This window comes from Lichenostomus cassidix, unplaced genomic scaffold (assembly GCF_008360975.1).
Source record: "Lichenostomus cassidix isolate B80296 unplaced genomic scaffold, HeHo_3.0 HiC_scaffold_35, whole genome shotgun sequence".
In the NCBI taxonomy this organism is placed as follows: Eukaryota; Metazoa; Chordata; class Aves; order Passeriformes; family Meliphagidae; genus Lichenostomus; species Lichenostomus cassidix.
This window is the reverse complement of record NW_028147256.1, coordinates 1219562-1242834: the sequence shown is the minus strand read 5'-3', so window position 1 is coordinate 1242834 and position 23273 is coordinate 1219562. Positions and strand designations below refer to the sequence as shown.

The 23273-nt window shown below is 50.3% G+C and overlaps 1 protein-coding gene and 1 pseudogene across 2 annotated transcripts in view; both read left to right on the top strand.

Moving 5' to 3' along the window:
* Positions 1–6647, top strand: part of ZC3H4 (zinc finger CCCH-type containing 4) — a 27543-nt gene extending 20896 nt beyond the window's left edge. Inside the window, exons 9-12 of the mRNA XM_085044016.1 lie at positions 373–377; positions 801–1135; positions 2105–2323; positions 5253–6647. Of these exons, the coding sequence (XP_084900142.1) occupies positions 373–377; positions 801–1135; positions 2105–2323; positions 5253–6631 (1938 nt within the window). The 3' untranslated portion in view covers positions 6632–6647. The remainder of the gene's footprint in view (positions 1–372; positions 378–800; positions 1136–2104; positions 2324–5252) is intronic.
* An 8106-nt stretch (positions 6648–14753) lies between these two features.
* Positions 14754–19052, top strand: LOC146424015 (potassium channel subfamily K member 6 pseudogene; annotated as a pseudogene). Its single transcript, XR_014847156.1, has 3 exons — positions 14754–14958; positions 16650–17045; positions 18865–19052. The product of XR_014847156.1 is annotated as a potassium channel subfamily K member 6 pseudogene (transcript).
* The last annotated feature ends 4221 nt before the right edge of the window (positions 19053–23273 follow it).

Below are 23273 nucleotides of genomic sequence, written 5' to 3'. Positions count from 1 at the left end.
GATATTTAGTTCACACTACAAGTGTAAAAAGCACCTGGGGTAGGTGGGGATACCTGGGGACATCCTGGGGGCAGGTGAGGGACCTGGGGAGCAAACTGGGGGGCACTTGGGGACACCTGGGGCACTTGGGGACACTTGGAGATAGTGGGGATACCTGGGGACATCCTGGGGGCAGGTGAGGGTACCTGGGGGCAAACTGGGGGCATCTGGGGGCACTGGGGGACAAACTGGCATGGGGCACTTGGGGACACCTGGGGGTACCTGGGGGAACTGGGGGGCAAACTGGGGCATCTGGGGGCACCTGGGGGACACCTGAGAACACTGGGGAGCACCTGGGGGTACCTGGGGGCACTTGAGGGCATCTGGGGGTAGGTGGGGTACCTGGGGGACACCTGGGGGCAAGTGAGGGTACCTGGGGGGCACCTGGGGGCACCTGGAGGGCACTTGGGGGCACCTGGGGACAGGTGACGGTACCTGGGGGGCACGTGGGGGACAGCTGGGGGCATCTGGGGGGCACCTGGGGGACAGGGGAGTGCACCTGGGAACACCTGGGGGGACACCTGGGGGGAACCTGGGCACACTTGGGCGCACCTGGGGACACCTGGGGGGGACCTGGGGACAGCTGGGGGCGTCTGGGGCACACCTGGGGGGCACATCTCAGTGCCACCTGTGTGTCCCCAACCCCCCCACCATCCCCCACTCTAACGCAAATTTCCCCTTTTTTTTTTCCCTCATTTTTTTCCTTTTTCTCCCCCATTTTTCCCCATTTTTCCCTTTTTCCCCCCATTTTCTCTCTCCAGGCCCCCCGGCCCTCCCCCCCCCCGCTTCCCCGGCCCCCCCGGGCCCCTCCCCCCGGAGCTGCACCCCGAACTGGCCCTGGGGGGCAACCAGGGACCCCCAATGCTGCCCTACGGCGGGGGAGGGGCGCCCGAGGAGCCCCTGCTGCCCCCCCCCGGCCCGGGGCCGGCCATGGGGTCAGCCATGGGGTCAGCCATGGGGTCAGCTATGGGGTCAGCCATGGGGTCAGGTATGGGGTCAGCTATGGGGTCAGCCATGGGGTCAGGGCCGTTCTACGATGGATTCTACCCGCAGCAGGAGGGGCTGGACATGGAGCCGGGCGGCCTGGGGGAGCCAGGTGAGCGCTGACCCCAAAATAATGGGGTGGGTCGGGGTTGGTCCCCGTCCCAAATCCCATTTTTTACCCCAATAATCTCATTTTTACCGCAAATAAACCCATTTTCCCCTCAAATAACCCCACTTCCCCCCCCAAATAAACCCATCTTCCATCCCAAATAACCTCATTTCCCCATCCCAAATCCCATTTTACCCCCAAATAATCCTATTTTCCCCTCAAGTAACCCCATTTCCCCCAATAACCCCATCTCCCCCAAATAAACCCATTTTCTCCTCAAATAAACCCATTTCTCCATCCCAAATCCCATTTTTCCCCCAATAACCCCATTTTCCCCCAATAATCCCATTTTCCCCCATTTTCCCCCAATAACCCCTTTTTCCCCCCAAATTTCAATAACCCCATTTTTCCCCCAAATTTCAATAACCCCATTTTTTCCCCAATAAACTCAATTTTTTCCCCCAAATAACCCCATTTTTACCCCCAAATAACCCCATTTTCCCCTCAAATAACCCCATTTTTCCCCCATTTTCCCCCAATAACCCCATTTTTTCCCCAATACACTCAATTTTTCCTCCATTTCCCAGAGGATTTCTGTCCCTACGAGGCTGTGGAAGGGCCAGGGGCTGACTCCCTGTTCCCAGAGGGGTCCCTGGACCCCGAGGCTGCCCCCGGAGCCCCCTCCCCAAATTCCCCCAATAACCCCATTTTTCCCCCAATAACCCCATTTTTCCCCCAATAACCCCATTTTCCCCCCATTTCCCCATCCCAAATCCCATTTTTCCCCCCAATAATCCCATTTTTCCCCCCAAAATCCCATTTTCCCCCCATTTTTCTCCCCAAAACCCCATTTCTCCCCCCAATAACTTCATTTCTCCCCCCAAAATCCCATTTTTTCCCCAAATAACCCCATTTTTCCCTCCAATAACCCCATTTTTTCCCCAATAAACTCAATTTTTCCCCATTTCCCAGAGGATTTCTGTCCCTACGAGGCTGTGGAAGGGCCAGGGGGTGACTCCCTGTTCCCAGAGGGGTCCCTGGAGCCCGAGGCTGCCCCCGGAGCCCCCCTGCCCGAGTTCCTGCCCTCGGCCCAGCGCGCTCTCTTCCTGCGCATCAAACACAAGCAGCGCCTGCCGGACGGCGGCCGGAGAGCGGCCGAGGGCGGCCGGAGCGACAGGGAGCACGACGAGGGTGAGAGGAATGGGGATTTTGTACCCCAAATTTGGGTTATGAGGGGGAAAAATGGGATTTTGTGCATCAAAATTTGGGTTATGAGGGGGAAAAATGGGATTTTCTGGGTCCTGAGGGCAAAAAAATGGGATTTTTAACCCAAAATTTGGGTGCTGAGGGGGAAAAACTGGGATTTTCTGGGTCATGAGGGCAAAAAAATGGGATTTTTAACCCAAATTTGGGTTATGAGGGGGAAAAAGGGGTTTTGTGCGCCAAAATCTGGGGGTTTATACCCCAAAATCTGGGTTCTGAGGGGAAAAAATGGGATTTTGTACCCCAAAATATGGGTGCTGAGGGGGAAAAACTGGGATTTTCTGGGTCCTGAGGGCAAAAAAAATGGGATTTTTCATCCCAAATTGGGGTTATGAGGGGCAAAAATGGGAATTTGTACGCCAAGTTTGGGGTCTGAGAGAGAAAAAAGGGATTTTCTACTCCAAAATCTGGGTTATGGGGGGAAAAATGGGGTTTTGTACACCAAAATTTGGGTTCTGAGGGGAAAAAATGGGATTTTGTACCCCAAAATATGGGTTATGTGGGGGAAAAACTGGGATTTTCTGGGTCCTGAGGGCAAAAAAACGGGATTTTTAAGCCAAATTTGGGTTATGAGGGGAAAATGGGATTTTCTACCCCAAATTTGTGTAGGGAGCATGACAAGGATGAGAGAAAAATGGGATTTTCTACTCCAAATTTGGGTTCTGAGGGTAAAAGGGGATTTTGTACCCCAAAGCTGGGTTCTGAGGGGAAAAAATGGGATTTTCTGGGTCCTGAGGGGAAAAAATGGGATTTTCCACCCCAAATTTGTGTAGGGAGGACAACGAGGGTGAGGGGAAAAAACCCAAATTTGGGTCATGAGGGGAAAAAAATGGGGTTCTCTGGTCTAAATTTGGGTTCTGAGGGGAAAAAATGGGGTTTTGTACACCAAAATTTGGGTTATGAGGGGGAAAAATGGGGTTTTTTACACCTAAATATGGGTTATGAGGGGCAAAAATGGGAATTTGTACACCAAAATCTGGGTTCTGAGGGGAAAAAATGGGATTTTCTACTCTTAAATCTGGTTTATGAGGGGAAAAACTGGGATTTTCTGGGTCCTGAGGGGAAAAAACGGGATTTTCTACCCCAAATCTGGGTTCTGAGGGAAAAATGGGGATTTTCCATCTCAAAACTGGGTTATGAGGGGAAAAAATGGGATTTTCTGCTCTAAATTTGGGTCATGAGGGGAAAAAAATGGGATTTTCTACTCCAAAATTTGGGTTCTGAGGGGAAAACATGGGATTTTCTGTGTCCTGAGGGGAAAAAATGGGATTTTCTATACCAAATTTGGGTGCTGAGGGGAAAAAATGGGATTTTCTAGATCTAAATATGAGTTCTGAGGGGAAAAATGGGGATTTTCTGTGTCCTGAGGGGAAAAAATCAGGATTTTTCACCCCAGATCTGGGTCATGAGGGGAAAAAATGGGATTTTAAACCCAAAATGTGGGTTCTGAGGGGAAAAAAATGGGCTTTGTACACCAAAATTTGGGTTATGAGGGGAAAAAATGGGATTTTCTACTCTTAAATCTGGTTTATGAGGGGAAAAAACTGGGATTTTCTGGGTCCTGAGGGCAAAAAACAGGGATTTTTCTTCCCAAATTTGGGATCTGAGGGAAAAAATGTGGATTTTCTGTGTCCTGAGGGAAAAAATTCAGGATTTTTCACCCCAGATCTGGGTGCTGAAGGGAAAAAATGGGGTTTTAAACCCCAAATTTGGGTCATGAGGGGGAAAAAAATGGGATTTTCTACTCTAAATTTGGGTTCTGAGGGGAAAAAATGGGATTTTTCACCCCAAATCTGGGTGCTGAGGGGAAAAAAATGGGATTTTCTACTCCAAAATATGTGTCCTGGTAGGAAAAAATGAGTTTTTCTACCCCAAATTTGTGTAGGGGGTATGACAAGATGAGAGAAAAAAGGGATTTTCTATTCCAAATCTGGGTTCTGAGGGGAAAAAATGGGGATTTTCTACTCCAAAATCTGGGTTCTGAGAGGGAAAAATGGGATTTTTCCATCCAAAATCCACCCTGGACTCCTGGGATGGAGTAGGAGCATAACAAAGGTCACATTTCTGTGCATTTTGGGGTTAATTTTGGGGTTTCAGTTGGTCACATTTCTGCCTATTTCGGGTTTAATTTTGGGGTTCCAGAAGTTCACATTTCTGTGCATTTTGGGATTAATTTTGGGTTTTCAGGAGGTCAAATTTCTCTGCATTTTGGGATTAATTTTGGGGTTTCAGGAGATCACATTTCTGTGCATTTCGGGATTAATTTTGGGGTTTTTCCCCAAATTTTTTCAGCTGGGATTTCAGGAGGTCACATTTCTGCCTATTTTGGGATTAATTTTGGGGTTTTTCCCCAAATTTTTCCAGCTGGGGATTCAGTTAGTCACATTTCTGCACATTTCAGGATTAATTTTGGGGTTCCAGAAGGTCACATTTCTGTGCATTTTGGGATTAATTTTGGGCTTTCAGGAGGTCAAATTTCTCTGCATTTTGGGATTAATTTTGGGGTTTCAGGAGATCACATTTCTGTGCATTTCGGGATTAATTTTGGGGTTTTTCCCCAAATTTTTTCAGCTGGGATTTCAGGAGGTCACATTTCTGCCTATTTTGGGATTAATTTTGGGGTTTTTCCCCAAATTTTTCCAGCTGGGGATTCAGTTAGTCACATTTCTGCACGTTTCAGGATTAATTTTGGGGTTCCAGAAGTTCAAATTTCTCTGCATTTTGGGATTAATTTTGGGGTTTCAGGAGGACACATTCCTACCTATTTCAGGATCAATTTTGAGCTTCCAGGATGTCACATTTCTACCTATTTCAGGGTTTAATTCCAGATTTTTCCCCCCAAATTTCCCCCCCAAAGGTGACCCCGGCAACTGGTACTCGAGCGACGAGGACGACGGCGGCAGCAGCGTCACCTCCATCCTCAAATCCCTTCGCCAGCAGAGCTCCTCCCGACCCCAGAACCCCTCGGCAGACCCTCCCAGCGACCCCCGGCTGCAGCCGCCCCGCGCCCCCCGCCCCGCCGACCCGCGGCTCCGCGACCCTCGCCTGGCGCGGAGCTCCGAGCCTCTCCCTCCGGACCCCTCCTCCATCCCCCCCTGCGACCCCCGGCTGGCCCGCCACGGCCCCAAACCCGATCCCACCCCCCAGAAACCCCCCGAGGAGGAGGAGGGCGAGCGAATCCTGCGGGACAAACCCCTCAGCATCCCGCTGGACGCCGCGCCGGGTCACCCCCAGCGCGACCCTCGCTCGCAGCTGCAGCAGTTCTCCCACATCCGCAAGGACGTGCTGCTGCTCCGGCCGCCCTTCGCCCGCTCCGTGCTCTGGAGCCCCGAGGATCTCATCCCGCTGCCCGTCCCCAAGCAGGACGCGCCGGTCATCGTCCCTCCCGCCTCGGACCCTCGGCTGCTCCGGCCGCCCTCCGGCCCCTCGGACCCTCGGCAGCAACAACAACGGCCGGAGGGGAGCTCGGCGGCTCTGCCCGACTTCGAGCTGCTCTCGCGGATCCTCAAGAGCGTCGGAGCCTCGGGGACGGGGGGAGGTGACAAACCCAGCGACCCCCGCACGGCTCGCAAGGACCCGCGGCTGCAGAAACCCCCCGAGGTCGGTTCTGGCTCTGCCCAGCCGGACGGCGCTCCGGCCATCGCGCCCTACGACCCGCGGCTGAGCTGGGCCGGCTCCGGCCCCAGCAGCGTGCTGAGCGCCATCAGCCTCTACGACCCTCGGACTCCCTCCTCGGGGAAAGAGCCCCAAAACGACGGGAATCCCACCCAAAAACCGGCGGGTGACGCGGGGAGAACCCCCGGCAAGGGCAAGGAGCCGCCCTTCGTGCGGCGCTCGGCGCTGGAGCAGCCCGAGGGCGAGCGGCCGGAGCGGCCGGACAGCTCCTGCACGGACAGGTACAACAGCTACAACCGGCCACGGCCCAAAGCCACCGAGGGTGGTGGCACTGCCCAGCCTGGCCTGCACAACCTGCCCGTGCCACCCGTGCCACCCGTGGTGGGCCTGGCCAAGGCGGGGGGGCGTGCAGGGGGTGGCAGTCCCTTCCCGGGGGGTGGCAGTCCCTTCCCGGGGGGTGGCAGTCCCTTCCCGGGGGGTGGCAGTCCCTTCCCGGGGGGTGACAGTCCTTTCCCGGGTGGCAGCCCGGCCAGGGACAGCCCCGAGGAGGGAGGGGACAAAGCGTCGCTCAAGGAGGTCTTCAAGGGTTTCGACCCCACGGCGTCGCCGTTCTGTCAGTGAAGGGGGGAAATGGGGGGTTTGGGGACAAAAAAAAACCCTAAAATCTGTGGGTTTGGGGTCAAAAACATCGAGATCTGGGGGTTTGGTATCAAAATCTGCAGGTTTGGTACCCAAAAAACCCCAAAATCAGCAGGTTTGGTATCAAAACCATCAAGATCTGGGGGGTTTGGTACCCAAAAAACCCCAAAATTTGCAGGGTTGGTACCAAAACATCGAGATCTGGCAGGTTTGGTACCAAAATCTGCAGGGTTTGGCCCTGAAAACATCAAGATCTGGGGGGTTTGGTACCCAAAAACCCAAAATCTGCAGGTTTGGGATCAAAAAACCCCAAAATTTGCAGGGTTTGGTATCAAAAACATCGAGATCTGGGGGGTTTGGGATCCAAAAACCCCAAAATCTGCAGGTTTGGTACCCAAAAATTCCAAAATCTGCAGGTTTGGTACCCAAAACATCGAGATTTGGGGGGTTTGGTATCCAAAAACCCCAAAATCTGCAGGTTTGGAGTCAAAAAACCCCCAAATCTGCAGGTTTGGTACCCAAAAACATCGAGATCTGGGGGGTTTGGGATCCAAAAACCCCAAAATCCTGCAGGTTTGGTACCCAAAAAACCCCAAAATTTGCAGGGTTTGGTACCCAAAACATCGAGATCTGGGGGGTTTGGGATCCAAAAAACCCCAAAATCTGTACAAAAACCCAACACCAAAAACCCCAAAACCACACCAAAAAACCCCAAACAACCCAAAGAGATCTGGGGGGTTTGGGATCCAAAAAACCCCAAAATCTGTGGGTTTGGTATCAAAAACCTCGAGATCTGGGGGGTTTGGGATCCAAAAATCCCAAAATCTGCGGGTTTGGTATCAAAAACCTCGAGATCTGGGGGGTTTGGGATCCAAAAACCCCAAAATCTGCAGGTTTGGCATCCAAAAAACCCCAAATTTGCAGGTTTGGTACCCAAAACATTGAGATCTGGGGGGTTTGGGATCCAAAAAACCCCAAAATCTGTGGGTTTGGTATCAAAAACCTCGAGATCTGGGGGGTTTGGGATCCAAAAATCCCAAAATCTGCGGGTTTGGTATCAAAAACCTCGAGATCTGGGGGGTTTGGGATCCAAAAACCCCAAAATCTGCAGGTTTGGCATCCAAAAAACCCCAAATTTGCAGGTTTGGTACCCAAAACATTGAGATCTGGGGGGTTTGGGATCCAAAAAACCCCAAAATCTGCAGGGTTTGGTATCAAAAACCCCAAAATCTACAGGGTTTGGGGGGAAATGGCTCAAAATCTGCAGGTTTGGCACCAAAAACCCCAAAATCTGCAGGTTTGACCCCAAAAACCCCAAAATCTGCAGGTTTGGCCCCAAAACCACCAAAATCTTCAGGGTTTGGTCCCAAAAAGCCCCAAAACCCCCAAAATCTGCAGGTTTGGTACCCAAAAACCCCCAAAATCTGCAAAGTTTGTCCCCAAAAACCCCAAAATCTGCAGGTCCAGGCCAGGGGAAATTGGGAAATTTGGTGAGAAAAAGTGGAATTTGAAACCCCAAAATGGGAAATCAACACGAAAAAGTCGAATTGGAAGCAAATCGACCCCAAGAAAGTCCAAATCCAACCCAAAAAACCCCAAAAAATCCAAATCCAACCCAAAAAAACCCAAAAAAATCCAAATCCAACCCAAAAAAAATCCAAAAAAAACCCAAATTGGATCCAAAAAACTCAAATCCAACCCCAAACCCACCAAAAAAACCCCAAATCCACCCCAAAAAAAAATCCCAAATTTGCCCTGGGAGCAGCCTGGATCCTCAGGATGGATTTTGGGGGAATTTTGTCACTTTTTGGGATTTTTCCCCGCCCAGCCTCAGCCATAAAAAATGTAAATAAATCCTTTTTTCTTCCCCAAATTCCTGAGGATTTTCCCCTGAGGTGACTTTGGCTTGAAATTCCCATTTTTTTTCCCCAAAAATCCCAATTTCAGGGTGAAAAAACACCAAATTTGGAGGGTTTGAGAAGGAAAAAAAGCCAAAATTTGGATTTTTTTGCCCCAAAATTCTGATAACTCCCGAGGTTTTGGTTTTTTTCCGATGGATTAAATCAGAAATTTTTGGGATTTGAGGCTCTTGCTCTGATTTTTCTGTGGGAAATGGGAGAAAAATCATCAAAAAATGGTAAAAAAATGGGGGAAAATGGGAAAAAACCGAAAAAAATGCAAAGGAAACACCAAAAATTGCACCAAAAACTCCATTAAAATGCGGAAAAATAACGGAAAAAAATTCAAAATGCATAAAAAAAGACAAAAAAATTGAAACAATGGCCAAAATTGCACCAAAATTGCGTCGAAATGATGAAAAATTACACAAAGCTCTATAAAATTGTGTGGAAAATGTTTAAAAAAATCAAGAAATTCACCAAAAAAAGAGGAAAAAAATCGAAAATCAAATAAAAATCCCCAAAATCATGGAAAAAGCATCCAAAATCACCTAAAAATGATTCAAAACCTTCAAAAATCACCTAAAAATGGTTCAAAAACATCTTGGAAGTTGTGAAAATACAGAAATAAAAAGTTTTCATTAAAGTTGGCAAAAAAACCTGAAAAATTGGATTTCAAAGTTGTGAAAAATCCACAAAATCATGATGGAAATGGATGGAAAAAAATGGGAAAAATAGAGAAAATTATGGGAAAGGAAAAAAAAACCAATTAAAAAAAAGGAAAAAAATCCAAAATTGCAGAAATTGGTGAAAAATGAAAAAAAAATACACTCAGAATCTCATAAAAATATTAAAAACTATGAAAAAAATTAGAATATCATATAAAAGTCATGGGAAAATAGAAAAAAATAATAAAAATATAAAAAATACCCAAAAAAGACCCAAAAAAATCAAATTAGAAATAGAAATTGAATGAAGAAAACTTCTAAAATTCTCAAATTCCGTGAAAATGGACCAAAAAATGTGGAAAAAGCAAAAAAAAAATTAAAAAAACAGGAGGGAAAAAAGCTCAAATCACCCAAAATCCATAAAAACACAAAATATGGGAAAAGCAGAAAAAATTCCACTAAAATTCCTCAAAATCTCCCAAAAAAAATCTTCTGGAAATCTCAAAAAAATCCTTAAAAAAAAAATTGAAATTCAAAACCTCCAAAAAAAACCCCAAAATTAAGGATAATTAAAATTATCCTTAAAAATAATTTGAAAAAAGTGAAAAAAAAAAATTGAACCAAAATGCTGAATTTTCACCTTTTTCCCTCGAGGGGAATTTGGAGCCAGAAAAGGGAAATTTTTTTCCCTAAAAAACACCAATTTTTGGCAGTTTGGGGTCAGAATTTTGGGACAAAAAAGGTTTCTTGGGGAAAAAAAAAATTCCAATTGGGAGGAGCAGCGAGGATCCCAAAAAACCCCAAAATCGGGATTTTTCCACCCAAAAATCTGGATTTTTCCACCCAAATTTTGGGATTCTTCTCCCCAAAACCCCAAAATCGGAAATTTTCCACCCAAAAATTGGGATTTTTCCACCCAAAAATTGGGATTCTTCTCCCCAAAAACCCCAAAATCTGGATTTTTCCACCCAAATTTTGGGATTCTTCTCTCCAAAAACCCCAAAATCAGAAATTTTCCACCCCAAAATTGGGATTTTTCCACCCCAAAATTGGGATTTTTCCACCCAAAAATTGGGATTTTTCCACCCAAAAATTGGGAATTTTCCACCCAAATTTTGGGATTCTTCTCCCCAAAAATCGCTTTTTTTCTGAAACTTTCTTCCAACTTTTCCCCGGGAATTTTTGGGGGGAAAACCTGGAATTTTTGTAAAAGGAATTTACTTCGGGATTGGAAACTTTATTTTATTTTTTTTTTTTTCCTTTTTTTTGTTTTGATTTTTAGGGAATTTTTTGGGGGAGGGGCGGGGAAGGTGTAATAAATATGTAAATATATGCAAATGAGCCTGGCTGGCCCTGAAATTGGGGGGTGGGGAGGGAATTTGGGGGATTTTGGGGGATTTTGGGGGGAATTTGGGGGGAATTTTGAGGCATTTTGGGTGAATTTGGGGAATTTTGGGTGGATTTTTGGGTGGATTTGGGGGATTTTGGGGTGGATTTGGGTGGATTTTGGAGGATTTTTGGGTGGATTTGGGGGATTTGGGATGGATTTTGGGATTTTTGGGAATTTGGGATTTGGGGGGATTTGGGTGGATTTTCGGGGTTTGGGGGATTTGGGGCATTTTTCGGGGATTTTGGGTGGATTGGGGGTTTTGGGAATTTTGAGTGGATTTGGGTGGATTTTGGGGATTTTTGGGTGAATTTTGGGGAATTTTGGGGCATTTTGGGGAATTTGGGGAATTTTGGGTGGATTTTGGGAGATTTTGGGGAATTTTGGGAATTTGGGGAGTTTCAGGGCATTTTGGATGGATTTTGAGGGGATTTGGGGTGGATTTTGGGGGTTTGGGAATTTGGGGATTTGGGGTGGATTTTGGGGGGATTTTGGGGTAGATTTTGCAGAATTTGGGTGGGTTTTTGGGTGATTTTGGGTGGATTTTGGGTGGATTTTGGGTGGATTTTTGGGAATTTGGGTGGATTTTGGGGAATTTTTGGGAATTTGGGTGGATTTGGGGGATTTTGGGGGGAATTTAGGAGGGAATTTTGGGATTTTTGGGTGACTTTTGGGTGGATTTTGCGGAATTTGGGTGGATTTTGGGGGAATTTTGTGAGATTTTGGGGAATTTGGGTGGATTTTGGGGGATTTTGGGTGGATTTTGAGGGATTTGGGGTGATTTTGGGTGAATTTTGGGGAGTTTTGGTGGATTTTGGGGGATTTTGGGTGGATTTGGGAGATTTTTGGGTGGATTTTGGGGAATTTGGGGGGATTGTGGGTAGATTTTTGGGTGAATTTTGGGGGATTTTTGGGGCATTTTGGGTGGATTTTGAGGGGATTTGGGTGGATTTTGGGGAATTTGGGGGATTTTCAGGGATTTTCAGGGATTTTGAGGAATTTTGGGTAGATTTGGGGGAATTTTGGGTGGATTTTTGGGTGGATTTTGAGGGATTTGGGGTGATTTTGGGGGAATTTTGGGGGATTTTGGGGAATTTGGGTGGATCTTGGGTCTATTTTGGGGAAATTTTGGGGAATTTGGGGAATTTTGGCTTCCTGCCAGATGTTCCCAACAGCTGGAGCGGCGGGGGGGGAGGGGAGCTGGGACAGCGCTGAGTGTCCCCAGAGTGTCCCCAAAAATGTCCCCAAAATGTGCCAAAAATGTCCCCAAAATGTCCCCAGGGATGTCCCAAGGATGGCCCAAAAATGTCCCCACAATGTCCAAAAAATGGCCCAAAATGGCCCAAAAATGTCCCAAAATGTCCCAAAAATGTCTCAAAAATGTCCCCAAGATATCCCCAAAAATGTCTCAAAAATGTCCCAAAAATATCCCCAAAGTGTCCCCACGGATGTCCCAAGGATGCCCCAAAAATGTCCCCACAATGTCCAAAAAATGGCCCAAAAATGTCCCAAAAATGGCCCAAAAATGGCCCAAAAACGTCCCAAAAATGTCCCCAAGATGTCCCAAGGATGTCCCAAAAATGTCCCCAAAACTGGCCCAAAAATGTCCCCAAAGTGTCCAAAAAGTGGCCCAAAAATGTCTCAAAAATGTCCCAAAAATGTCCCCAAGATGTCCCAAAAATGTCCCCAAGGTGTCCCCAAAAATGTCTCAAAAATATCCCAAAAGTGGCCCAAAAAAGTCTCAAAAATGTCCCAAAAATATCCCCAAAGTGTCCCCAGGGATGTCCCAAGGATGCCCCAAAAACGTCCCCACAATGTCCAAAAAATGTCCCAAAAATGGCCCAAAAATGGCCCAAAAATGTCCCAAAAATGTCCCAAAAATGTCCCCAAAGTGTCCCCAAAATGTCCCCAGGGATGTCCCAAGGATGCCACAAAAATGTCCCCACAATGTCCAAAAAATGGCCCAAAAATGTCCCAAAAATGTCCAAAAATGTCCCAAAAATGTCCCCAGGGATGTCCCCAAACCCACGATGTCCCCACGATGTCCCCACGATGTCCCCACGATGTCCCCAACGCCCCTCCCCCCAGCCCCAGCCCCTCCCCCACTGTCCGTCTGTCCACCCGCTGGCCTCAGGGCAGAGCTGACCTCGTGACACCCTGTGACATCCTGTGACATCCTGTGACATCCCATGACATCCCATGATATCCCGTGACATCCCGTGACGGGATGGGCTGGGGGCAGTCACACCAGTTAGCCCAGTATGGACCAGTTAGCCCAGTATGGACCAGTTAGCCCAGTATGGACTGTCCCAGTTAGCCCAGTATAACTGTCCCAGTTAGCCCAGTATGGACCTCCCAGTTAGCCCAGTATGGACCAGTTAGCCCAGTATGACTGTCCCAGTTAGCCCAGTATGGACCTCCCAGTTAGCCCAGTATGGACTGTCCCAGTTAGCCCAGTATGGACTGTCCCAGTTAGCCCAGTATGGACCAGTTAGCCCAGTATGACTGTCCCAGTTAGCCCAGTATGGACTGTCCCAGTTAGCCCAGTATGGACTGTCCCAGTTAGCCCAGTATGGACCAGTTAGCCCAGTATGGACTGTCCCAGTTAGCCCAGTATGGACCAGTTAGCCCAGTATGGACTGTCCCAGTTAGCCCAGTATGGACTGTCCCAGTTAGCCCAGTATGGACCAGTTAACCCAGTATGGACTGTCCCAGTTAGCCCAGTATAACTGTCCCAGTTAACCCAGTATGGACTGTCCCAGTTAGCCCAGTATGGACCTCCCAGTTAGCCCAGTATAACTGTCCCAGTTAGCCCAGTATGGACCTCCCAGTTAGCCCAGTATCAACTGTCCCATTACCCTTACAACCCTTACTGGTCATCCCAGTCCCTCCCAGTTCATCCCAGTCCCTCCCAGTCCCTCCCAGTCCATCCCAGTCCCTCCCAGTTTCCCACCCGTCCTTCCCCCCTACTCCGTCCTGGGAGGAACTGGGAGGGACTGGGATGGGCTGGAAGGAACGGAGAGGAACTGGGAGGAACTGGGATGGGGTTTGGGATGAACTGGGGGGGAGTGGGGGGGGACTGGGATGAGCTGGGATGACTGGGAGGGACTGGGAGGGACTGGAAGGGGATTGCATGAACTGGGAGGGACTGGGAGGGACTGGGAGGGACTGGGAGGAACTGGGAGGGACTGGGATGGACTGGGATGGACTGGGATGACTGGGAGGAACTGGGATGGACTGGGAGGGACTGGGAGGGACTGGGATGGACTGGGAGGAACTGGGAGGGACTCGGATGAATGGGAGGGACTGGGAGGAACTGGGAGGGACTGGGATGGACTGGGAGGAACTGGGGGGGACTGGGATGACTGGGATGACTGGGATGAGCAGAGCCGGCGGCGGGCGGGGGTCGGAGCGGGGCCGACAGCGGTGAAAGGGTCCCGGTGGTCTCGGGGGTCGTTCAGGAGGTCCCGGGGGTCGTTAGGGGGTCGTTAAGGGGGTCCCGGTGGTCGTTAAGAGGGTCCCGGGGGTCGTTTGGGGATCGTTAGGGGGTCCCGGGGGTCGCTAGGTAGGTCGTTAGGGGTCCCGGGGGTCGTTTGGGGATCGTTAAGAGGGTCCCGGGGGTCGTTAAGAAGGTCCCGGGGGTCGTTCAGGGGGTCGTTAAGGAGGTCCAGGGGGTCCCGGGGGTCGCTAAGGGGGTCCCTGGGGTCGTTTGGGGTCGTTAAGGTGGTCCCGGTGGTCGTTCAGAGGGTCCCGGGGGTCGTTCAGAGGGTCCCGGAGGTCGCTAAGGCGTCCCGGGCGTCGTTAAGAGGGTCTCGGGGGTCGTTTGGGGTCGTTAAAAGGGTCTCGGTGGTCGTTAAGAGGGTCCCGGGAGTCTCGGGGGTCGTTTGGGGTCGTTCAGGGGGTCCCGGTGGTCGCTAAGGGGGTCGTTAGGGGGTCCCGGTGGTCGTTCAGAGGGTCTCTGGGGTCGTTCAGGGGGTCCTTAGGGGTCCGTGGGTCGTTCAGCAGGTCCCGGTGGTCGTTAAGGGGCGTTCAGGGGTCGGGGTCGTTTGGGGGTCATTAGGGGGTCTCGGGGGTCGTTAGGTGGTCCGGGGGTCGTTTGGGGGTCGTTAGGGGGTCCCGGGGGTCATTGGGGGTCCCGTTTTCGGGGGGCCATGGGGCGGGGGGCGCTGCTTTTGGGGGTCGCCTACGCGGGGTTGGTGCTGTTGGGGGTCCTGGGGCTGCGGGCGATCGAGGGGAACCCCGAGACCCCCAGGACCCCCCAGGGGACCCCCCAGGAGACCCCCGAGACCCCCAGCGCCGCCGAGTGGGATCTGCCCAGCGCCCTGCTGTTCGTCGTCACCCTGCTGACCACCGTGGGTGAGACCCCCGAGAGACCCCCGAGACCCCCTTGGGGACCCCCGAGACCCCCAGGGGACCCCCGAGACCTTTGGGATCCCCGAGACCCCCCGGGGGACCCCCGAGACCCCCGGGGAGCCCCCCAGGGGACCCCCGAGACTCCCGGGACCCCCAAGGAAGCCCCGAGACCCCTGAGACCCCCCAGGGGACCCCCGAGACCCTCAGGGGACCCCAAAGGACCCCCGAGACCCCCAGGGGACCCCCGGGAACCTCCAGGGGAACCCCAAGACCCCTAGAGGACCCACGAGACCCCCTAGCCCCCCAAGGAACCCCCAAAACCCCCAAGGCCTCCAGGACCTCCATAATTCCAAGAACGTCCCAAGACCCCCAAGGCCCTCAAAACCCCCAAGACCCCCAAGACCCTCAAGACCCCAAAGACCTCCAGGACCTCCAAGACCACCAAGACCCCCAAAGCCCCCCAAGCCCTGCCAAGACCAAGACCCCCAAGACCCTCAAGACCCCCAAGACCCCCAGGACCTCCATAATCCCAAAAGACCTCCCAAGACCCCCAAGACCCTCAAGACCCCCAAGCCCCCTCAAGCCCCACCAAGCCCCGCCAAGACCCCCAAGCCCCCCCAAAGACCCCCAAGACCTCCAGGACCTCCATAATCCCAAGAACCTCCCACAACCTCCATGACCCTCAAGACCCCCCAAGACCTCCCAAGACCCTCAAGACCCCCAAGACCCTCAAGATCCCCAAGACCCTCAAGACCCTCAAGACCCCCAAGACCTCCAGGACGTCCATAATCCCAAGAACCTCCCAAGACCCCCAAGACCCTCAAGACCCCCAAAACCCCCAAGCCCCCAAGACCAAGACCCCCAAGACCCTCAAGACCCCCCAACCATCCCCCCAATGTCCATAATCCCAAGAACCTCCCAAGACCCCATGATCCTCAAGCCCCCCAAGCCCCACCAAGACCTCCAAGACCCCAAGACCCCCAAACCCCCAAGACCCTCAAGATCCCCAAGACCTCCAGGACCTCCATAACTCCAAGAACCTTCCATGATCCTCAAGCCCCCAAGCCCCTCAAGACCCCCAAGACCTCCAGGACCTCCATAATCCCAAAGACCTCCCAAGACCCTCAAGACCCCCAAGACCCTCAAGACCCCCAAGACCTCCAGGACCTCCATAATCCCAAGGACCTCCCGTGACCCTCAAGACCCTCAAGACCCCCAAAACTCTCCATCCACCCCAAGACATCCATAATCCCAAGAACCTCCATGATTCCCAAGACCCCCAAGACTCTCAAGAGCCCCAAGACCCTCAAGACCGCCAAGACCCCCAAAACTCTCCATCCACCCCAATTGGTCCATAATTCCAAGAACCTCCACGACCCCCATGATCCTCAAGACCCTCAAAACCCCCCCAAAACCCTCAAAACCCCCCCAAGACCCCCAAGACCCTCAAGACCCTCAAGACCCTCAAGACCCCCAAGACTTCCAGGACCTCCATAATCCCAAAGACCTCCCAGGACCCCCAAGACCCTCAAGACCCCCAAGACCTCCAGGACCTCCATAACTCCAAGAACCTTCCACGACCCCCAAGACCTCCAGGACCTCCATAATCCCAAGGACCCCCAAGCCCCCCAAGCCCCCCAAACCCCACCCCCACCAACTGGTGGTCACCCCCGACCCTCCCCGTGCCCCCCCAGGCTACGGCCCGGCGACTCCCCTGTCCCCCTCCGGCCGAGCTTTCTGCGCCGCCTACGCCGCCGCCGCCGTCCCGGCCACCATGTTCCTCCTGGCGGCCACCGCCCGTCACCTGGCCGGCCCGCTGACCCGCCGGCCCCGCGGCTACCTGCAGGCCCGGTTTGGCTACGGCCGGCTGGCCGCCGCCCGCCTCCACCTGCTGGGCCTGCTGGTGGTCACTCTGGTGGTCCTGGTGCTCCTGCCGGCCGCCGCTTTCCACCTGGTGGAGCCCACCTGGACATACCTGGACGCCGTGTACTTCTGCGTCACCTCGCTGTGCACGGTGGGATTTGGGGACATCGTGCCGGCCGGCCGGCCGCGGCAGCCGCTCCGGCCGCTCTACCAAGTGGCCGTGGCTGGTGGGTTTGGGGTTTTGGGTGGTCTTGGGGTTGGAGGGGGTTGAGGAGTTTGGGGTTTTGGGTGGGGTTTGGGTTGGGATTTTGGGGTTCGGATGGGGTTTGGTTGGGTTGAGTTGGGTTCTGGATGGGTTGAGTTGGGTTTTTGGGATTTCGTTGGGTTCTGGATGGGTTTTGTTGGGATTTCGTTGGGTTCTGGATGGGTTGAGTTGGGTTTTCGGGGTTTCGTTGGGTTTTTGGGTTTTTGTTGGGTTCCGGATGGGTTGAGTTGGGTTTTTGGGGTCTTGTTGGGGTTTGGTTGCGTTGAGTTGGGGTTTGGATGGGTTGGGTTGGGTTTTTGGGGTTTGGGTGGGGTTTGGTTGTGTTCATTTGGGGTTTGGTTGGGTTTTTGGGATTTCGTTGGGTTCTGGATGGGTTGAGTTGGGTTTTTGGGGTTTTGTTAGGTTCTGGATGGGTTGAGTTGGGTTTTTGGGATTTCGTTGGGTTCTGGATGGCTTGAGTTGGGTTTTGGGGTTTGGATAGGGTTTGGATGGGTTGAGTTGGGTTTTTGGGGTTTCATTGGGTTCTGGATGGGTTGAGTTGGGTTTTTGGGGTTGAGTTGGGTTTTTGGGGTTGAGTTGGGTTTTTGGGATTCCATTGGGTTCCAGTGGGTCCCATGGGGTTCCGCTGGATTCCGTTGGGTTCTATTGGATTCTACTGGGTTCCTATGGGTCCCATTGGGTCCCATTTGATCCCATTTGATCCCATTGGGTCCCATTTGATCCCATTGGGTTCCGTTTGATCCCATTTGATCCCATTTGATCCCATTGGGTCCCATTTGATCCCATTTGATCCCATTGGGTCCCATTTGATCCCATCATGTCCCATCTGACCCCATCGCGTCCCCTCGTGTCCCACCATGTCCCCTTTGTCCTGCCATATCCCAACATATCCCACCATGTCCCCCAAGTCCCACCATGTCCCCTTTGTCCCACCATGTCCCCCAAGTCCCACCATGTCCCCTCGCGTCCCACCATGTCCCATCATGTCCCACCATGTCCCCTTGTGTCCCATCATGTCCCACCATGTCCCACCATGTCCCATCATGTCCCATCATGTCCCACCATGTCCCACCATGTCCCACCATGTCCCCTTGTGTCCCACCATGTCCCATCATGTCCCACCATGTCCAAGTCCCACCATGTCCCCCAAGTCCCACCATGTCCCACCATGTCCCACCATGTCCCCCAAGTCCCACCATGTCCCATCATGTCCCACCATGTCCCATCATGTCCCACCATGTCCCCCAAGTCCCGTCATGTCCCCTTTATCCCACCATGTCCCCTTTATCCCACCATGTCCCCTTTGTCCCACCATGTGCCCCCATGTCCCCTTTGTCCCACCATGTCCCACCATGTCCCCTCATGTCCCCTTTGTCCCACCACGTCCCACCATGTCCCCCATGTCCCACCATGTCCCCTTTGTTCCACCATGTCCCCTTTGTCCCACCATGTCCCCTCATGTCCCACCATGTCCCCTTTGTCCCCTCATGTCCCCTCGTGTCCCACCATGTCCCCTCATGTCCCACCATGTCCCCTTTGTCCCCTTTGTCCCCTTTGTCCCCTTTGTCCCACCATGTCCCATCATGTCCCACCATATCCCACCATGTCCCACCATGTCCCCTTTGTCCCACCATGTCCCCTTTGTCCCCTCATGTCCCCTCGTGTCCCACCATGTCCCACCATATCCCCTTGTGTCCCACCATGTCCCACCACGTCCCACCATGTCCCCCATGTCCCATCATGTCCCCTCGTGTCCCACCATGTCCCCTTTGTCCCCACAGCGTACCTGCTGCTGGGGGTCACAGGTGTCCTGCTGCTGGCCCACACCTTGGGCCAGGTGGCCGCGCTGCACGGCGTCCCCGGCGCTGTCACCTCGCTGGACGATGGCGCCGATGACCAGGAGGGGGCTGGGCTGCTGGGGGGGACCAGGGAGGGGACAAAACCCGCCCGGGGGGGGGACAGCGGGTAGCGCTGGGGGTACCGGGGGTACTGGGGATACTGGGGACACTGGGGGAACATTGGGGACACTGGGGACATTGGGGACACTGGGGGAACATTGGGGACATTGAGGATATTTGGGGACACTGGAGATACTGGAGATACTGAGGATACTGGGGACATTGGGGACACTGGTGGACACTGGTGGACACTGGAGATACTGGGAACACTGGGAACACTGGGGACACTGGGGATACTGGGGATACTGGGGACACTGGGGGAACATTGGGGACATTGAGGATATTGGGGATACTGGGAACACTGGGGGACACTGGGGATACTGGGGACGCTGGGAACATTGGGGACATTGAGGCTATTGGGGACATTGGGGACACTGGTGGACACTGCTGGACACTGGAGATACTGGGAACACTGGGAGCACTGGGGATACTGGGAATACTGGGGATACTGGAGATACTGGGGGAACATTGGGGACACTGGAGATACTGGGGACACTGGGGACACTGGGGATACTGGGGACATTGAGGATATTGGGGACACTGGGGATACTGGAGATACTGGGGATACTGGGGACATTGAGGATATTGGGGACACTGGGGATACTGGAGATACTGGAGATACTGGGGATACTGGAGACACTGGGGACACTGGGGATACTGGGGACATTGGAGATACTGGGGACACTGGGGGAACATTGGGGACATTGAGGATATTTGGGACACTGGAGATACTGGAGATAATGGGGATACTGGGGATACTGGGAGCACTGGGGACTTCGGGGATACTGGAGATACTGGGGATACTGGAGATACTGGGGACACTGGGGACTCTGGAGGACATTGAGGATACTGGGGATACTGGAGATACTGGGGATACTGGGGACATTGGTATACTGGGGGATACTGGGAACACTGGGGATACTGGGAGCACTGGGGATACTGGAGACACTGGGGACATTGAGGATATTGGGGACACTGGAGATACTGGGAGCACTGGAGATACTGGGGATACTGGAGATACTGGGGATACTGGGAACACTGGAGATAATGGGAACACTGGATATACTGGAGATACTGGGGACACTGGGGACATTGGGGACATTGAAGATAATGGGAATACTGGAGATACTGGAGATACTGGGGACATTGAGGATATTGGGGACACTGGAGATACTGGGGATACTGGAGGTACTGGGGACACTGGGGGAACATTGGGGACATTGAGGATATTTGGGACACTGGAGATACTGGGGACACTGAGGAAATTGAGGATATTTGGGACATTGGGGACACTGGTGGACACTGGCAACACTGGGGACACTGGGGACACTGGAGATACTGGAGATACTGGGGACATTGGGGACAATGAGGATATTGGGGACACTGGGGGATACTGGGAACACTGGAGACACTGGGGATACTGGGGACATTGAAGATAATGGGAATACTGGAGACACTGGAGATACTGGGGACACTGGGGACACTGGAGATACTGGGAATACTGGGGGAACATTGGGGACATTGAGGATACTGGGGACACTGGAGATACTGGGGACACTGGAGATACTGGGGACACTGGAGATACCGGGGACACTGGGGACACTGGGGACACTGGGGACATTGGGGACACTGGGGACACTGGGGACACTGGGGACACTGGGGACACTGGCAACACTGGGGACACTGGAGATACTGGGAGCACTGGGGATACTGGGGACACTGGGGACACTGGGGACACTGGGGACATTGGGGACAATGAGGATATTGGGGACACCGGGGGATACTGGGAACACTGGAGACACTGGAGACACTGGGGACACTGGGGACACTGGGGATACTGGGGACACTGGGAGCACTGGGGACACTGGAGATACTGGGGATACTGGGAACACTGGGGATACTGGGGATACTGGAGACACTGGAGATACTGGTGGACACTGGAGATACTGGAGATATTGGGGACACTGGGGATACTGGGGACATTGGGGACACTGGAGATACTGGGGATACTGGAAATACTGGGGATACTGGGAACACTGGGGACACTGGGGGAACATTGGGGACACTGGGGACACTGGGGACACTGGGGATACTGGAGATACTGGGAACACTGGGGAAACTGGGGGCAAAAAAAACCCACCCCAAAGTCTCTCATTTTATAGAAAACTTTTATTAAGTAAAAATTAGGGGAAAAACCCCAAAAATCTTCTTTTCTAGCAAACCTTTATTCAGTAAAAATGGGGAAAAAAACACCAAAAAAATCTTCTTTTCTAGAAAACCTTTATTCTGTAAAAATGGGGGAAAAAAACCCCAAAAAATTTTATAGAAAATTTTTTAATTTGGTAAAAATTACCAAAAAACCACCAAAATCTTCTTTTCTAGAAAACTTTTATTCAGTAAAAATGGAAAAACCACCAAAAAATATTTTATAGAAAACTTTTTTCATTTGGTAAAAATTAGGGAAAAAACCCCAAAAATCTTCTTTTCTTGAAAACCTTTATTCAGTAAAAATGGGGAAAAATCCACCAAAATTTTTATAGAAAACCTTTTTTTTTGGGTAAAAATTTCGAAAAAACCACCCAAAAATCAATTTTTTCATAAAAAAACTTTTATTCAGTACAAACGGGGGGGGAGGGGCTTAGTGGTGGGGGGAGGGGCAGGGGTGGGGATGGGCTGCCCCCCAACCCCCCAAAACCCCCCAAAATCCCCCAAAATCCCCTAAAAACCCCCAAAAATTCCTGTATATCCGTTTCGATATGTTTTTATATACAAAGGCGACCCGCAATAAATATGGGGAGGAGGGAAAAAAAACACCAAAAAAATCTTTTCTAGAAAATATTTATTTGGTAAAAATTAGGGAAAAAAACCCCAAAAATCTTCTTTTCTAGGAAATATTTATTTGGTAAAAATTAGGGAAAAAACCCCAAAAATCTTCTTTTCTAGAAAACCTTTATTTGGTAAAAATTAGGAAAAAAACCCCAAAAAAATCTTTTCTAGAAAAACTTTTATTATTGGTAAAAATTAGGAAAAAAAGACACAAAAATCTTCTTTTCTAGAAAACCTTTATTCAGTAAAAATGGCAAAGACGAGAAAACCCCAAAATCAATTTTTTCTAAAAAATCTTTATTCAGTACAAACGTTAGAAACCCAAAACCCCCCAAAAAAAATCCCTAAAAACCCCCAAAAATTCTGTATATCCGTTTCGAAATGTTTTTATATACAAAGGCACCCAATAAATATTGAGAGGGAAAAAATCACCCAAAAAAATCTTTTCTAGGAAATATTTATTTGGTAAAATTAGGAAACCCCAAAAATCTTTTCTAGAAAACATTTATTTGTAAAAATGGGAAAAAACACCCAAAAATCTTCTTTTCTAGAAAACCATCTGTAAAAATGGGGAAAAAAAACCCAAAAATTTTTATAGAAATTTTTTATTTGGTAAAAATTAGGAAAAAAACACTAAAAATCTTCTTTTCTAGAAAACCTTTATTTAGTAAAAATGGGGAAAAAAACCCAAAAATCAGTTTTTTTCTAGAGAACTTTTATTAGTAAAAATAGAAGAGAGAAAAAAACCCAAAATCAATTTTTTCTAAAAAACTTTTATTCAGTACAAAAAAACCCAAAAAAATCCCCAAAATCCCCTAAAAACCCCAAAAATTCTGAATCCTCATATTTTTTATATGCAAAGGCGACCCGCAATAAATATGGGGAGGAGGGAAAAAAAACACCAAAAAAATCTTTTCTAAGAAATATTTATTTGGTAAAAATTAGGGGAAAAAACCCCAAAAATCTTCTTTTCTAGGAAATATTTATTTGGTATAAATGGGGGAAAAAACCCAAAAAATCTTCTTTTCTAGAAAACCTTTATTCTGTAAAAATGGGGGAAAAAACCCCCCAAAAAAATTTTATAGAAATTTTTTAAATTTGGTAAAAATTACCAAAAAAACCACCAAAAATATTTTATGGAAAACTTTTTTTATTTGGTAAAAATTAGGAAAAAAAACACCCAAAAATCTTCTTTTCTAGCAAACTTTTATTTAGTAAAAATTAGGAAAAAACCACCTAAATATCTTCTTTTCTAGAAAACCTTTAGTCAGTGAAAATGGGAAAAAAACCCCAAAAATCTTCTTTTCTAGAAAACTTTTATTCAGTAAAAATGGGGAAAAAAAACCCAAAAAAATTTTATAGAAAATTTTTTAATTTGGTAAAAATTACGAAAAAAACCACCAAAA